General features: G+C 43.2%; 1 protein-coding gene across 8 annotated transcripts; it reads left to right on the forward strand.

Moving 5' to 3' along the window:
• The first annotated feature begins 39 nt into the window (after positions 1–39).
• LOC110538215 (reticulophagy regulator 3) lies at positions 40–16,210 on the forward strand. 8 transcript variants are annotated; one of them, XM_090193279.1, is made up of 11 exons: positions 40–86; positions 2,133–2,257; positions 4,469–4,745; positions 7,712–7,818; positions 8,179–8,209; positions 8,320–8,446; positions 8,585–8,669; positions 9,249–9,386; positions 9,537–9,616; positions 9,935–10,067; positions 13,904–16,210. In XM_090193279.1, exons 3-11 carry the CDS (start codon positions 4,501–4,503, stop codon positions 14,470–14,472), a joined length of 1,515 nt encoding a protein of 504 aa, XP_090049405.1. In that variant the 5' UTR covers positions 40–86; positions 2,133–2,257; positions 4,469–4,500; the 3' UTR covers positions 14,473–16,210. The 8 variants fall into 8 exon arrangements, with proteins under 8 accessions (XP_090049405.1, XP_021480556.3, XP_090049404.1 ...); XM_021624881.3 differs by having other exon boundaries at positions 2,133–2,208; XM_090193278.1 differs by lacking the exon at positions 40–86 and having other exon boundaries at positions 2,094–2,208.
• The last annotated feature ends 80 nt before the right edge of the window (positions 16,211–16,290 follow it).

A 16,290-nucleotide genomic window follows, 5' to 3' on the forward strand; every position in this document is an offset into this window, starting at 1 on the left:
TCGCGTTATTTGCATAATTGTCCGTGTGCATGTCATTGTGATGGACGCTGTAGGAGAGAGGAATAACGTCATGGGACAGACAAAAAGTGAGTAAAAAACACCCTAAATATGTTTAGAACTACAAATGAACTTTCTTCTGTCAATTCTTGTTTTTTTTTAATGTCACAATTCCAACCCTCCTCCTTTATCTGGGCTTGGGACTGGCATAAGTGACCCAAAAGAGACACTCTGGCGGAGATGTTTTAATTTTTTTTATTATTATTATTATTATTATTATTTTTTTTAGTTTTCTTAATTTGGTTTGGTTTTTAACCTTATGGTCAACTTAGGAGCCTACAACAAGTCACAGTAAAACATTAACATTTTTAACCATAATATTTTTGACATTTTTTTTGTATACAATCTACATTAACAATCTAAATTGACCAAAAAGAGACAATAGAAAAAACTGTCAATGGCAATGTGAGAAAATTATGGTAACTAGTCTGGCCCTAATTCAGGTTAATTGTTTTTTTTCCAGACCCCCTCCACACACACACACACACACACACACACGTTGTGCTGGCTCACAGAAAGAGTGGGTCATCGTCATTTTGGTCAAGGCTCTCTAATCCAGGTTCAGCAGGTGAGGGAGCTGACTTAAATGAGTAAACAGCTGATGTGCCAAAAAGCTGCAAAACATTATCAGGCAGCTGGTGCTCATAGCAAGCCTCACCAGACAGCTTCGGTCCATATCGAATGTACAGGATGGAGTTAAGGGTCTGCAAGGATGTCCGATTTCTAAGTTTGCTTTTTACCACACTCATCTGGCTGAATACTCTCTGGACTTCAGTATTCGAGGTTGGCAAGGACAACACAGACACAGCAGCCATGGCAAGTTCTTGAAACTGGTTGATATCAGCTGCATCCCTGAACTTCCAAATCTCACTCCAGAAGCCATGTGTTTTTTTTGTCTCATTCCATTTACTAAGATGGATGGCACGCCATTGCTGAACAATGTTATCTATCTCTTGCAGGGAAGTAACCTTGGTTATCTGTAAAGATTTCTCCCCACAGTTGATTGTCTCATATATGACCTTGTAGGCCTCCCTGCGCTTTGGAGACACTGAAAAACAGTTATAAGTCTCTCATACCAAGTACTCCACACTACGGGGGATGGTGTCATTGGATGCTTGACTTACAGCAAGCTGCAGAGAGTGGCACACACATTGAATAAGAATCAGATATTTGAGGCCATACTCCTCCTTCAGCACTTTATTTATGGACCCCACTGTTAATCCCCGTCATAACAGAGGCATTGTCAGTCCCTATCCCCAGGAGTTTCTCTTTTTTAAGACAACACTACTTGAGGAAAGCCACAACAGCATGGGCTATAGATTTGGCATCTTCTCCCTCCAACTCAACAAGCCCCAGAAATGTTGATACAATTGTCTGCTTTGTGTCATTAAAGTACCTTATCACAACCTCCAGGTACTTAGAAACACTTACAACAGTGGACTCATCGAGGAGGAGGCTGAATGTGTGGTCACCCACATCTGCGACCAACTTTTTCAGAAAGTATGGTGCTAGAACACCAGTAATCATTTCTGTGCACTTCGCCCTGTGCATTTTGAAGTGGGTAGCAGCAGTGGAGTCTGAGAAAGCAGCTCTACATGCTTCTCCAATGTGATCACATGCCAGCATGGAACAGTGTTCAGCGATAGCTAATGCCATGGTGGCCTCAGCCTTTTTTGCAGTACATTTTTAAATGGCAGCTTGTTTTGGGTGGAACTGTTATAAGGCTTTGCCTTTTGAGCATGTTTTTGAGTTGTCATGTTTTTTTTTACATCACTAAGTTTGGTGTAGAAATCAGCCTTACAATACAGGCAGTATGCCCGTGTTTCATCTCCAATAAAAGGCTTCAACCAGCTTTTGAATTCAGGGTTTGATTCCCACTCCTTTCTGTATTTTTGAGTGTACAGTTTAGACTGAGACATGATGAGCTAGCCAGCTAGATGTTTAGCTTCTGTCACAGAGAGGCACACACACAGTGGACAAGGTGAGTAAGTGACTGAGGCTGTGTGAATCAAATGCAGTGATTTATTTTTGTGCAGTGATTTATTTTAGATCCCGCATGCGCGATTCATTTGCAGTCTGGACGCGGAGGGGTGAACATCTCCTGCTCTGACTGCAGCTTGGAGGGACTGCTACGCGAGGACTGGGCCGCCTGTGAGTGCTTAGGGACTGGGGTGGGGCCCACCGCAGCTCGTTGAGAAGAGTAAGAACGACACGTGCTTTCATTTCAGAGTCTCCAATAACACCAGAAAAGTCGCTAGATGTGTCGCTAGAGGGGTCTGAATACTCGCTAAATATAGCGACAAAGTCGCTAAGTTGGCAACACTGCGTGACGGAAGATCAGGATAAAGATGAGTCTGTGACGGAAGGAGGGCAATTTTTTGAAAAAGTGGACCCTTGCGGTTTGGCTGATCCATTTGTGGTTTCAGTGTGGGTGAAAACAGAGTTGGTTGCTGTGGAATCGGTGAGGGTAACCAAAAGTGGTCTGTTGATAATTGTTTGTGTTTCTGTTGGTCAGAGGGAGCAAGCGCTCGGTGTTAAATGAATGGGGACAAGAGATGTGAATTGTTTTACTCTCAATAAAAGGGCTCAATTGAAAGGAGTGATTACTAAAGTAGCCGTAAATGTGAAAGTTGACCAACTGAAGGGGATGTTTGCTTGGTGCGAATCAGACCGGGTGGCGTGAGTGGTGAAACAGTAGAGCCGTTGTCTGTTCTTTTGAGTTTTGATGTTGAGTCTTTGCCCGACAAAGTGATGTTAGGATATGTTAAAATCCATTTCGTTGTTACAGGTGTCAAGCTTATGGGCATGTTGTAGGAGTGAGAATTATGCAGAAGAATTATGTTTCAGTAAGATTGCATGTTTAGCTTTTATTGCAATGGTTATCAACTGTACTGGAGGGATGGAACGTAAGTTGCAGAAAGTAAGGTTGTGGTGGCACAGAGAGGTATTTGAGTGTACCAGGCTTGACGTCAGAAGAGTTACAGGGTGTGTTGAGTGGTGGTGTCCAGTCCTTTCAGACTTTTTGGCCTGAGGTAGGACTAGATAGATTTAAATAGCGTAGTAGGGTGGTGGATTTTTTTGTGTTTGGTTAGATGGTAACGGTATTTGTTTGTTTATTTTTTTTATTCTCAAGCAAGGTTTAGTGGAGTTTTACTCCCTTCTAGTAGGTGGCGGTAATGCAACATTAATTGGATGCCAACCTCCGTTAAACCTCATCAAAGAATACGTATGTATGTTATTTACGATGAGCAGTTCCCCACATTTAGGGGAATTATGCGTTTTCAACGGGATTAAGGGTGTAATCATTAGTCCAAACAATTGCAAAACGAAACGAGTTTCTATTGGACAAATTCAGGTAGGTCCCGCCCACTTCGTTCCGTTTGCTTCCGGTACGAACAAAAACTGCACTGACATTATTATCCTTATGACGTTACTCGTAATAATACAACTTCTTCATTTACGTGGCATCTGAATTGTTGCAGAATACAAACTGCTCCATTTGGGTTTTCTATACATCTTCTAAATTGTATCGAAATTATTTTAGCTATTTGCAAATGTATTTTAAAAGCAACTTCAGTTATAACTCATTCATTCATGAAGATCTAGCTGTAATTATAGAATATGAGGCATACTGCGTGCATGATTTCATTGCAACTGCTGTATAGTGTGATGTCTGATAGTAAAGTGTAAATACAGGATATTTTAAACAATTGACTGATTTATATATGACCTCAAATAGGTTATTGAAATGTCATTCACATATTTTGGTCCGCAACCTGTCTGTCCACAGCTAAATCCACTATAAACGACAAGTAGTGCTGTTGCTTCTGATTGGTGAGCCAGTTGACAACGATTATTTTTTTTGTAAAAAAAAGTGTTTCAATTAGCTAGGTTTAGGGCAACGCCATATTGTCAATACCTCATAATTTTCTGCAATAGTGTCAAAGTAGGTGTCCCTTTTGTGTGCTATTTTACAAATAATTGATATATGTTCTAGTCATAGTTGGTAAAGATATCGATAGCATCGTGCAGTTGCTTTGCTAGCTAACGTTAGCTACAGTGCACTATTATTAGTATTAATTTAGCACACATAGCTAGCTTGCCAAATACAGCTAGCTTTTTGGCAAGTTAGCTAACAAAATACTTAGCCAGGTGAAACGACACTGCGTGGAGAATTTGACTAGATACAGGAATGTTAGCGTATTTTTGTTAACTGACAAGTTCGTTCTGGCAGGGACTTTTGACAGTTACTGTAGCTTTGTTTGAGAGTGACAAGATAGCTGACTTGTTATCGTCTTCTAGTCGGATAAAAACGGGTTCGGTTGTTCTGAAGTGGAAGTGGGAGACACGATCTGGGACACGACACTTTCTTTAGTTGGCTCCATATTTATACCGAGGTGTTATTTTACAGGGTTATTTAATAATCAACATTTAACGTGAGAGATGGCGCACACGGAAGGACTGGAAAATGCAATGGGAGAGTGTTCAGGAAAACAGGGCTCGACTCTTGGCCTGAGAAGTCGACCATGCACCAGCGAAAGAGATGGCCAGGTCCGCGTTGTTAAAGCCTCGCTTCAGAAGAGACTCGGACCTTACGAGCCGGTGTTGACCTACCTACAGTCCGTTCTGGTGTGGGAAAGGCCGTTTCAGAGTGTGCTACTCTTCACAGTGGTCAACGTTGTGTTCTGGTAAGTTTTAGAGAAATTATAAATAGTATACAGTAATGACAAGCATATTTGTACAATGTATAATTCATGCCTTACATAAATCATATCCAAGTACAGTAATCATATCTACTGTACCATCAGAAGCTTTTGCACAACGAAAACGTCTCCCATCAATTTAAGATGAGACAGATGGCTCACAAGAGCTGCTATTAATAGACCACCAAAGCACGACTGTGCTTCTGTAGGTGGCATTAGAAACACTATCTACTCTGGGGGTTGACATTATCTTTCAATGGAAATAGGCCTAGTATGTTGAATCTGCAACTACTCTAGTTAAGCCTATATGTCAAATGTCTACAAGGAGTGTAAAACAGAATCTGTGAAATGAATTAGTGATGTGATGATAGTAAAAGTCCTATAAGGCTATGTCCCCCTACAAAGACAATGTACTTTGTATTACAGAGTCAATATCCTAAATGTGCCATTGCAAACAGCCACCATGTCACCAGTCAATCGATGTCAAGATGTCAGCCAGCTGTGGTGAACAAATAGTCTATATAGGCCCAGAGTGATACATCGTAATGCATGAAATGACACAAGTCACGTGTATTTTGGGTGAGAAGTGTACAGGAAGTAAGCCCACCCTAACAGTACCAGTACTGGTTTGTGGTATAGGAATTGGATAATTCTGTTGTGTGTTTTAGTTTGCACACAATCAATAGACTATTACCAATGGGTATGTGTGTACTTTTTACTAAAACAGAGGTCCCTAAGAAATGGGGGTCAGGGTTTTGTTTCCTTCTGAATGTGTTATCTATCTCAGTACTACTAATAAGAAGCTGTATGCCATGCATTATCAGCCAATAGTTCTCTAATATTTAATGATGTAGGCTATCAGCAACATTTCACTCTGCTGTTATTGTGGCCACTAAATGTCTTTTAGATGTGTTAAACCAAGTGGCAATGGAGCTGCCATCTAGTTATCTATTTTGGGGCCAGTTGTTTGCATAGCTAGATTACATAGTCCTGAATTCCAACACCGCTTTTGAAACCAATCTGTAGGCTACTCTAGGCTTGATTTAATTTGTACCTTTTATTTTACCAGACAGATCAATTAAGAACAAATACATGTTTTTTTGTTACATGCTTTGTAAACAACAGGTGTGTACTTATGGGCCCTTCCCAACAATGCAGAGACAAAAAAAAGATAAATAATAGAAAAGTAAAACACGTAAAATTAATAATACATACGCAATGAGTAACGATAACTTGGCACAAGGGGTACCAGTACAGAGTCGATGTGCAGGTAATTTAGGTAGATATGTTCATATAACTAGGAATAAAGTGGCAGGGAGTAAACAGTAGCAGCAGCGTATGTGATGAGTCAAAAACTTAGTGCAAAAAGAGTCAGTGCAGATAACCAAATGGCTATCCGGACTAACTATTTAGCAGTCTTATGGCTTGGTGGTAGAAGCTGTTCAGGGTCCTGTTGGTTCCAAACTTGGTGCATCGGTACCACTTGCCGTGCAATAGCAGTCTATCACTTGGGTGGCTGGAGTCTTTGACAATTTTTAAGGCCTTCCTCTGACACCGCCTGGTATAGAGGTCCTGGATGGTAGGGAGCTCGGCCCCAGTAATGTACTGGGCCGTTTGCACTACATTCTGTAGCCCCTAACGGTCGGATGCCAAGCAATTGCCATACTAACCGGTGATGCAGCCAGTCAAGATGCTTTCAATGGTGCAGCTGTAGAACATTTTGAGGATTTGATGGCCCATGCCAAATCATTGTTGTGCCCTCTTCATGACTGTGTTGGTCTGTTTGAACCATGATAGATCCTTTGTGATTTGAACACTGAGGAACTTGAAGCTCTCGACCCGGTCCACTACAGCCCCTTCGATGTGAATAGGGGTGTGCTCGGATCTCTGTTTCTTGTCGTCCACGATTAGCTCCTTTGACTTGCTGACGTTGAGAGGTTGTTGTCCTGGTTCCACACTGCCAGTTCTCTGACCTGCTCCCTATAGGCGGTCTCATCGTTGTCGGTGATCCGGCCTACCACGATCGTGTCATCAGCAAACGTAATGAGGGTGTTGGAGTCGTGTGCGGCCACACAGTAATGGGTGAACAGGGAGTACAGGAGGTGACTAAGCACGCACCCCTGAGGGACCCCCGTGTTGAGGTTCAGTGTGGCGGATGTGTTGTTGCCTACTACCTGGGGGTGTCCCATCAGGAGGGAGACGTTCAGTCCCAGGGTCCTTAGCTTAGTGATGCGCTTGGAGGGCACTGGTGTTGAACATGTAGCTGTAGTCAATGAGCAGCATGCTCACATAGGTGTTCCTTTTGCCCAAGTGGGAAAGGGCAGTGTGGTGTGCAATAGAGAGTGTGTGATCTGTTTGGGTGATATGCGAATTGGAGTGGGTCAAGGGTGTCTGGGATGATTGTGTTGATGTGAGCCGTGACCAGCCTTTTAAAATAATTTAATGGGTACAGATTGTGAGCTCTATGGGGCGATAATCATTTAGACAGGTTACCTTGACGTTCTTTGGCACAGGGACTATGGTGGTCTGCATGTAGATATTACAACATCTTATTTACAATGCTGGCCTGTAAATGGGAAAGAGAATGTTTGCCTCTTGGTGAGCTTGAAGTGAATGCAGTTCTAAACTTTTGTCTTCATTTGAACTAATGTCTAGATTGTCTGCTGTCAGTCTGACATTTTACTCAGGAGGTGACAAACGCAGGAAACGCCTGTATTCAAAGTAAAGATCAAAGTCACATGTACACACAAACTATCACCACAATATTTGTCAGCCTTTTCCGTCATATTCAGTCAGCAACCCACCTTTGTCAGTAACCGAGGCACCACACACAGAAACCCGACTCTGTGCGTAACTGCCACTTGCGCGGGAGTCCACGGGGTGTGTTTGTGACATCTTAAACAAAAGGAAACGTCAGCTGTTCTGAAGCTGATCTTAGTGTTCTGTTCCAGGTTCTTTGCCCTGACCTCGCTGCGCCTGCTCTTCCTGCTGTGCTCTGGCCTGGTTGTATTCATCTGCGTTGACAGCTGGAGGAACAAGATCTGGCCTGAGATCAGAGGTGAGGAGGATAGAGTAAATTTATTTCTGGGTAGTCTGCCTTATTCTGCACCCAACGCCTCATGCCCCACTGTGTCTTGGTCTGTCCCTGCTGAGTACCTCTGCCCAACTGTGTTAATTACACCTGACTTTGTTCTTAGATCCAGTCCCTTATTCCCCAGTGTCATACTACCCTTGGTGTGAACACCCTACTGGCCCTGGTCTGTACTATTCATTAGACCCTGTATAATGAATGATATCCTTTGTCATGCCTGTCCTCATTTAAACTCATGTGGTGTAGAGTGTCCAAGTGTAGTGCATTTAGTGATGTGGATTGTTGCTAAATGCAGGTGTTAAGTGCATTTTCTGTCTCTTCCCACAGTTAAAAAACCTGATGAGTCTGAAAATGAAAGGTAGGCCTACTTCTTAAAAATATACAATTTGTATCCTATCGTCACACTCTGGTTAGGCAGTGGTTACCGACAGAGGATGCCACTGATGTTGTTGTACTTCTATCTTGCAGCTGGGGCCTGGTGCAGCCAGGGGTGCTCAGTGTTCCAGAACTGTGTCACCACATTGCTGAGGTCTGGGTCTCTGGGCTGGCCTTCACATCCAGCCTGATGCAGTTCAAACGCCACAACCCTGGCAAGGTGAGGCCTTGGCACTCCCCTTGTACTAGTATGAAGGGTCTCCTATATAAACCCTAATACAATGTATTGTCTACTCTCAGCCTACTGTGAACATACAACTAATCAGTAACTTGACCAGTTGAACTCTGTTGTGTCTAGTTCTGCCTCCTGACCTGTGCCCTCTTGACCTGTCTGGTCATGGTTGGACGGTACATTCCTGGACTGGTGCTCTCTTACTCTGCAGGTGAGTACAGTGAGAGACAACCCACCTACCCCACCCTCCTGTTTCCCAAACACCATCCCCATTCAGAGCTCCCTAATGGTGGGAAGCTGGCTGCCTTTGTTAAAAATGCATTGCTGGTGAAACCAGATCCGTGTCCCCGGCACCAGGGTTCTGTCTGTGAGGTGATTACCTCCTGGCTGGGCTGGGCTGAGGCAGGCAGGGAGGGAATCAGGAAGAGGGGGAAGCAGGAATGGCGGGAGGTCAGGCTGAGACATGCCTAATCCCAACACCTCTAACCAATGTAGAGTGACCGATCTACCCAAGATCAGGGAGGCCTTGCCAGGGCCCTCTGACGTACTTAATAATCTCTTGGCTGCTAGAGCTCCCACTCTTTGTTTCGTTCTCTGTTGAATGGCGAGATTAGTTGGGCTGAAGCCCATGGGTGTGTCTGGGCTGAGGAGAGCAGCTCGGAGGCTGGGGATTTGGTGAGCGAGAGCCTAATAGCACAGATGAATGCAGCCATAGTTCTTTTGTATTTTTTTTGTTTGTTTATGCCCAGTGATGTTTCCACTAACATTAAGCCATTCTCTCTTGTCACAGTGCTGGTTGTTCTGCTGTGCCCCCTGGCAGCGTACCACCGAGTGTGGCAGCGTGTGTGCATGAAGCTGGAGCCGGCCCTGCAGTGGCTGGACTTCAGCGTTCGTGGGTATATGATGTCAAAGCCCATCGACAACCAGTGTGAGTACAGTGTGTCTATTTGTTGCATTGGCATCGATACAGTTTGCATGGACAAACCTAAATCAGTGTATCTCCTTCTACCTTGACTGGATCAAGGGAGTAACTCAGTCATTGTAACCTGTGGCCTGTGTTTGCATGTTTGCTCTGCAGTCCTCCGCAAGCCAATTCGGGGTGCAGCATCCGGTGATGCCAGTGACAGTGAGGAGGAGCTTGCTGCATTCTGCCCGACGGTAATTCACCTGATATAGTTCGCATGCAGTCCAAAAGCATAGTCAGGTTGTCATCTATCTGACTGTTATGGTTATTGAAATGGGCCTACTTGTTTCCTGTGTTGGTTATTACTCCGTTAGATGGCCAGGGGTGGCATATGTAGCTTAAGACTGCAGCTGGTCTCAGATTTACAATAACCTGACCCCTTTAGAGATATAAATAGCAGGCCCTCCCAGTCATATCAGGTCACATCATCTGTGACATATGGACTACATTCAAGAGGAAACATACTATATTATGAATGACTAACACGGTTCAATGTCTTTCCTTTCTTTCAGTTTGACGATGCTATAGTGGCCAAAGAACTTGCGATGACAGACTCTGAGCACTCTGACGCTGAGGTCTCGTACACAGACAATGGGACCTTTAACCTGTCCCGTGGCCAGACTCCTCTCACAGAGGGCTCAGAAGGTACAGTATGCACCCACCCGCTGAGTCTGCACCTCCAGGCACACATACTCCGGAGTCACGAGAATTAGAGCCAGATCCAATGTAGCTAATAGGGATGTGCATCTTTCCCTTTCAAGATGATTGGATACGTATCTAGATACATGGGCTATGATACAGGAACGATACGTTTTAGTTTGACACTTTGTTTTTGATTAGAGAACGAATTGCTGCAGTTCGACGCAAACATACATTTTCCGTTCTAATTTAAAATCAGCTGCTGATGGAGATCATGAGGCATCTCTGGGCTTGATCTGTCTGAGCTGGTGTGTGTGTGCAGTGCATTCGAAAAGTATTCAGACCCCTTGATTTTGTTACGTTACTGCCTTATTCTAAAATGTATCAAATAGGTTTTTCCCCTCATCAATCTATACACAATACCTCATAATGACAAAGCAAAAAGTTGTCCCGAAGCCATTCCTGTGTTGTCTTGGCTGTGTGCTTATGGTTCTTGTCCTGTTGGAAGTTGAATCTTCGCCCCAGTCTGAGGTCCTGAGAGCTCCTGTGCAGGTTTTTATCAAGGTTCTCTCTCTACTTTGTTCCGTTCATCTTTCCCTCAATCCTGACTAGTCTCCCAGTCCCTGCCGCTGAAGAACATCCCCACAGCATGATGCTGCCACCACCATGCTTCACCGTAAGGATGGTGCCAGGTTTCCTACTGACGTGACGTTTGGTATTCAGACCAAAGACTTTCATCAGACCAGATAATCTTGATTCACATGGTTTGAGAGTCCTTTAGGTACCTTTTGGCAAACTCCAAGGGGGCTGTCATGTGCCTTTTACCAAGGAGTGGCTTCTGTCGGGCCACTCTACCATAAAGGCCTGCTTGGTCACCTACCTGATCAATTCCCTTCTCCCCCGATTGCTCAGTTTGGCCGGGTGGCCAGCTCTAGCAAGAGTCTTGGTGGTTCCAAACTTCTTCCATTTAAGAATGATGGAGGCCACTGTTCTTGGGGACCTTCAATGCTGCAGAAATGTTTTGGTACCCGTCCACAGATCTTTGCCTCAACACAATCCTGTCTCGGGGGTCTACGCACAGTTCCTTCGACCTCATGGCTTGGTTTTTACTCTGATATGCACGGTCAACTGTGAGACCTTGTATAGATTGGTGTGTGCCTTTCTAAATCATGAGCCCCACAAGCTTTTTTTGTGTGCCTGTTTTGCATGTTATTTTGGCATTAATACGTGTCACATATCAGTTTGCAAACAATCGTTGCGTTAATAAAGCCACATGCAAGCATGGTATCTTTTTGTCTTTCTTGAGTAAGGCAGCTCCAAAATGCAGGTGTTTCAGCCTAGCTCAGTGCAGCCAGTGGAAAATACGGAGCGTAGGGGTTGGTAATGTGATTGGCTCAGTGTTCTATCACTCATGGGGCACTACGTCACCGCAAGCTCTACGGGTATAGCTCGAACATTCAAGACCCTTGGGTTCTGCCATAGTTACTTTAGAAATGCCTATCCAAGAAGGCTCAAGGTCATTTGCCACAGATAAAATCACGTTATATCTACAGTAGCTTTGATTGGACTGATCATGTCAACATCCTACTTTCAAAATCTTAGCAAGTTAGCAGTCAGCATGAGTCAAGTCGACCAGCTACTGGCAAATCCTTTTCAATATCCATGTCATATGAAGAGAAATTTATAGATAAAATGTATCAGTGCTCCTTGGCCATTGGACATAAACATTACACAACAATGAGTGGTTTGGAAGGAATCAGTGGCTAACTTCAAGAATTGCAAAGCAATCACTAGCCTGGTCGTCAGTGGAGCGGGTATGTGGTCCAAGTCTGGATTTAAGGGTCTCTTTTCCAAGCTTAAAAGGATAAACATTCAACATTGGCCGTGCTGTCAATCCAGCATGACTTTGGCTGCGCTCAAAACAACTGGAAAATCTGAACTGGGAAATCTCAGACTTCAGTGAGTTCAAGACAACTGGGAAATGAGCTCCGACTGGGAAAATACGTTTTGAACGGTCATCCAACTTGGAATTGCAAGTCGGGAACTTGGACCCCTTTCTAGAGCTCCGACCTGAAGATCACTAACGTCATCATGATTCAACCTTGTTTTTTTCCTGAGTTCCCAGTTGGCTTGAAAGCACCATAAATCCAGAGAATGCCAGACTTTGACAAAATTTGTCCACGAAGAACCACTGCGCCACCTTCCTGTTTTAAGTGAGCACAACAAAGTGAGTCCAAAAATGTATTGTGTGCTGCTGCATAAATTATGTAATATGGCAGGGAGATATGTATACTGTAGCTAAGAAAGTAATACTAAGTGTATGTTGTGTAGTAAGCTGTTAGTAGCCCATGTGTCTCATCCTAACAATTTGTTCCCTTCTCCCCCTCATAATTTTGCCTACTGTTCTGACTTGGTGGTGCACATGTAGCCTATAGCCTGTTTTAGAGAAATGTAATCATCTAATATTGTGAGATCTTTAATTGTCTACTTATATGCCCCCTTTATTTATCCTACGGTTCTGACTTGGTGTACATGGAGAATACTGTAAAAACGGCCCATGTTCTGAATTCTGTCGCTGTACATTTCAAAAGTGCTGAACAAATAGTTATATTGACTATGTCCGTCCTAGCTTGCTCACTAATGTCTTAATCAAAATTACGGATTGCCTCTTATCTGCCCTTATGCCATACTTTGTACCTCTCAATTGTCATTAGAAACCACATTTGTTTAAGCAAGTCAGCCATATCAGCTATGTTTTTTTTTAAAGACAGTAAATGAGGCTGAATGAACTGTTTCACTGCGAGACAAGGCCTTGCTGATAGCCAGGTGTGGCAGTGGTATGGTGTTGGGATTTACATGCTAAAATCGCCACTGGAAGCATCTCAAGGATGATCAATGGAAACAGGATGCACCTGAGCTCAATTGTCAGTCTCATAGCAAAGGGTCTGAATACTTATGTAAATATATATATTTTTTTAAACATTTCACAAAAATTCTAAACATGTTTTTGCTTTGTCATTATGGGGTATTGTGTGTAGATTGAGGAAACTTGTTTTTATCAATTTTAGAATAAGGCTGTTAAGTAACAATGTGGAAAAGGTCAAGGTGTCTGAATACTTTCCGAATGCACTGTATGTTTATGGTGTATACTATGTACACATCTGATCTGAGCCATAAGGGAGACTGGTCATCTACTACCCCACACTCAAATTATAGGGGAGACGGGAGAATATAGCCTCTGTTTTATCCCCCACTTTGCTTCTGAAATCACTGTCACTCACTAATTAACTTTTCATTTTTGCAGATTAAATGTTTGATTTAGTAATGTGCCAATATTTATTGTTTACAAATTGGCTATGACATAGCCAATGAACACAACTTTGGATTTCACCCCCATCTCAAAATCAAATGACCTTTTTGAAGTTTAGTGAGCTTTTATTCCGGTAAAACCCAATTTTCAACATTGCATAGGTTATCTATGTTATTGTTGTCACTCAACTAACGAAGCCTAATATCGCGCAAGCCATTTTAGCTTTTGAATGCTGAAGGTGCTGCGCAGATGTGCAAGATCTCAAACAGACTGTTGTGCTTGCGCTGGTCAGCGCGCGAAGCAGTCGTATGTTAAACATTTGAATCGGGGACCGATGCGTATCTGTGAATTGTAGCTAAGATTAGAGCCTGTATGATAGGATGACATGTCATAAGGCACGGCAGTGTGTTTTCTGTATTGTGGCATGACTGCCTACTCTGGTAAGACATGTCGTGCAGGGGGATTGTCTGTGTTTTTAAATTACAAATGACATTCCGACATCTTGAACCCCTTCTTCTCCGTTCATCCTCAGATTTTGATAGACACAGTGACAATGAGGAGTCGTTTGCACGAGACCTCAATGACTTCCCCTCCATCAACCCAGACGCCACCCTGATGGACGACGACGACGACTCCTGCATCGGGCTGCCCAGCCTGGGTCTTCGGTCTGGGCGGACTGGCCCCCGAACCACGGCCGAGCTGCTGGATGTGGAATCCCACCTGGACTCTGACCAGGACGACCTGGACGAGGAGCTCTCCTTCGGCGGCCTCCCCCCTGCTTCTGACTTCCTCGGAGGTGACCTGGCTGGAATCATCGCTAGCAACATGATTCAGGCGGCATTGGCTGGTGCCATGCAGCCTCGTCCCCCTGCCGCCCGCAGAGAGAGGGTGGGGCCCACCAGAGCAGGGGCCCATAGGGGCTTCCGCAAGCAGTCTAGCTCGGAGCTGGACACGGACTTGGACGGAGAGGACTTTGAGATGCTGGACCAGTCGGAGCTGAACCAGATGGATTCCTTTGGGGGTGCAGGAGGACGGGGAGGAGGGCAGGGTGGGGGACAGGGGTCCAACTTCCTCTCCAACCTACTGGGGAAACCACAGTGAGGCGCATAACAATCAAACTAAGTATTTGTGTGTGATTGAGTGATTGGAATGTTTATGGATTGTTTTGACTGCGTGTATGTGTGAGTCATTTAATCGTAAGATCCAGCAGCCAGGCTCCTGATTGGCCTCAGTTGATATCACTGTGAAGTACTTCTGATTTCTATCTCACTTTTCATTTTCTTCCTTTAGTCTGTAGCTTGTATGTGTAAGCCACCATCATCCAGAAAGTCTTCTTTTGCAGGCTGAGCAATAGGAAATGCAATGTAAAAAAAATCCATCTGTTTTTGAAACAGCATTACAGAACCACTTCTCTGTCCTGTCATCCAGTATGCCCGAGTGAGTAATACGTTTTTTTTAAGTCGACCACTAGGTAGTATACACATTTCCTAAAATGCTAGACACACAGGGCTATTTAATATGGGACCAAGTATGACATTCCTGTTGATTAGTGAAGTTTTACAACTGCAATGACCGTGTTTTGAATAGTTTTAGCAATATCTGACTGGTACTCTTTTAGTAAAAACCACTGCTTTAATTTTAAGACACTCATTCTCTATTAGAAACTAAGTAAATATTAATGGTGATATTTTTTTAGATCATTCTTGATTGAGACATTAATTTGTTTCAAGTCTGAAATCATTGTTTTAAAGAAAGGGGATTGGCATTTTAGTTATGTGTTTTACTGTCTTCCCCCCCGAATGTTTCTTCCCAAACCATTGGTCCTGTTTTGTTTGCTGTACTTCTGGGTAGATCCGTGAACGTAGGGTTGCCTCCTGTGTTCTCCATGTGTCTTGAATGAGCAGTCATGGGCTATTTAGATCTTTTTGTCTTTGTCATCACAATAAGTAACTTTATCAAGTTAACCTGCTCCTTGTATCCCTTCTCTCGTGGCATTCCCAATCCCTATCACCATCTTCACTCATTTTTGCCGATCCTTCTCAGAGGAGAATCTGTAGAATAGACATGCATATGTAAGAAGTACCGAATATAAACCTTTTAGTTTAACCTCAACTCATGCATGAACCACATTTTGTAAACGTCTTAAGAAAATCATCAGGAAAACATGTTTACATTGATGGGTGAACAAAATGCTGGTATACAAAACTCAACCTGATTAGCCTTTTTTTAAAAGTGTGAATATGTAATATTGTCTTTTAAAAACTAGGGTGCAGTAAATGTTAGCCTATTTCTTTTATTTTTTTGTGCAGGTCAGCATGATTAACCTGCGATGGGCAAACAAGCTCCTGCTGCTTTTGTCTTTTTCATGGACACAATCTAATAAATAGGAGGGGTGATTCTTGGTCAATGAAACTGAAATGACCCGCAGATGGGTTTTGCTGAAGTAGCTGGATCAAACAATCAGAAAGAGACAATGCTGGTTTATATATAAATCTGTGACAAATTGCCCAATAATGCTATTTGTGTTGTATACAAAATCATGACTGTGGGATTACTTACAATAGAACTTCTAGATCCCCTGACCATGGACATGGCCCAGAAAACAATCTGTCTGATCTGAAAAGGTTTGGGATTTTAATTAAAAAGAGTGAATGTACATGACTTGTTTTGGACCACTTTAGTTTAAATAGGGCTTGTTGCAGTATCGGTTCATGAAGATGGCCAGGCAATTCTTCATCCTTAGTATTATGTTCTATAAATGTGTTCAAGTAGTTTTTTTTTCTCTCTCTGACATTGGTTTTGATGTGCAAATCTTATTAAATATGAAGTCTGGATTAAATGTTTATTTTGTTATTTATAAACAATGCAATATTCCACAGATCCAAAATCACAATTTTGACATCCTTCTGGTCCACTAGC

Source organism: Oncorhynchus mykiss, chromosome 12, assembly GCF_057628025.1.
Source record: "Oncorhynchus mykiss isolate SJ-2025 chromosome 12, ASM5762802v1, whole genome shotgun sequence".
Taxonomy (NCBI): domain Eukaryota; kingdom Metazoa; phylum Chordata; class Actinopteri; order Salmoniformes; family Salmonidae; genus Oncorhynchus; species Oncorhynchus mykiss.

Excerpts from the sequence above, each read along its gene's own strand:
- LOC110538215 (XM_090193279.1), top strand. The coding sequence starts at position 4,501 with ATGGCGCACACGGAAGGACTGGAAAATGCAATGGGAGAGTGTTCAGGA. Across the intron at positions 4,746-7,711 it reads GTGGTCAACGTTGTGTTCTG|GTTCTTTGCCCTGACCTCGC; the intron begins GTAAGTTTTAGA and ends GTTCTGTTCCAG. Across the intron at positions 10,068-13,903 it reads TCTCACAGAGGGCTCAGAAG|ATTTTGATAGACACAGTGAC; the intron begins GTACAGTATGCA and ends GTTCATCCTCAG.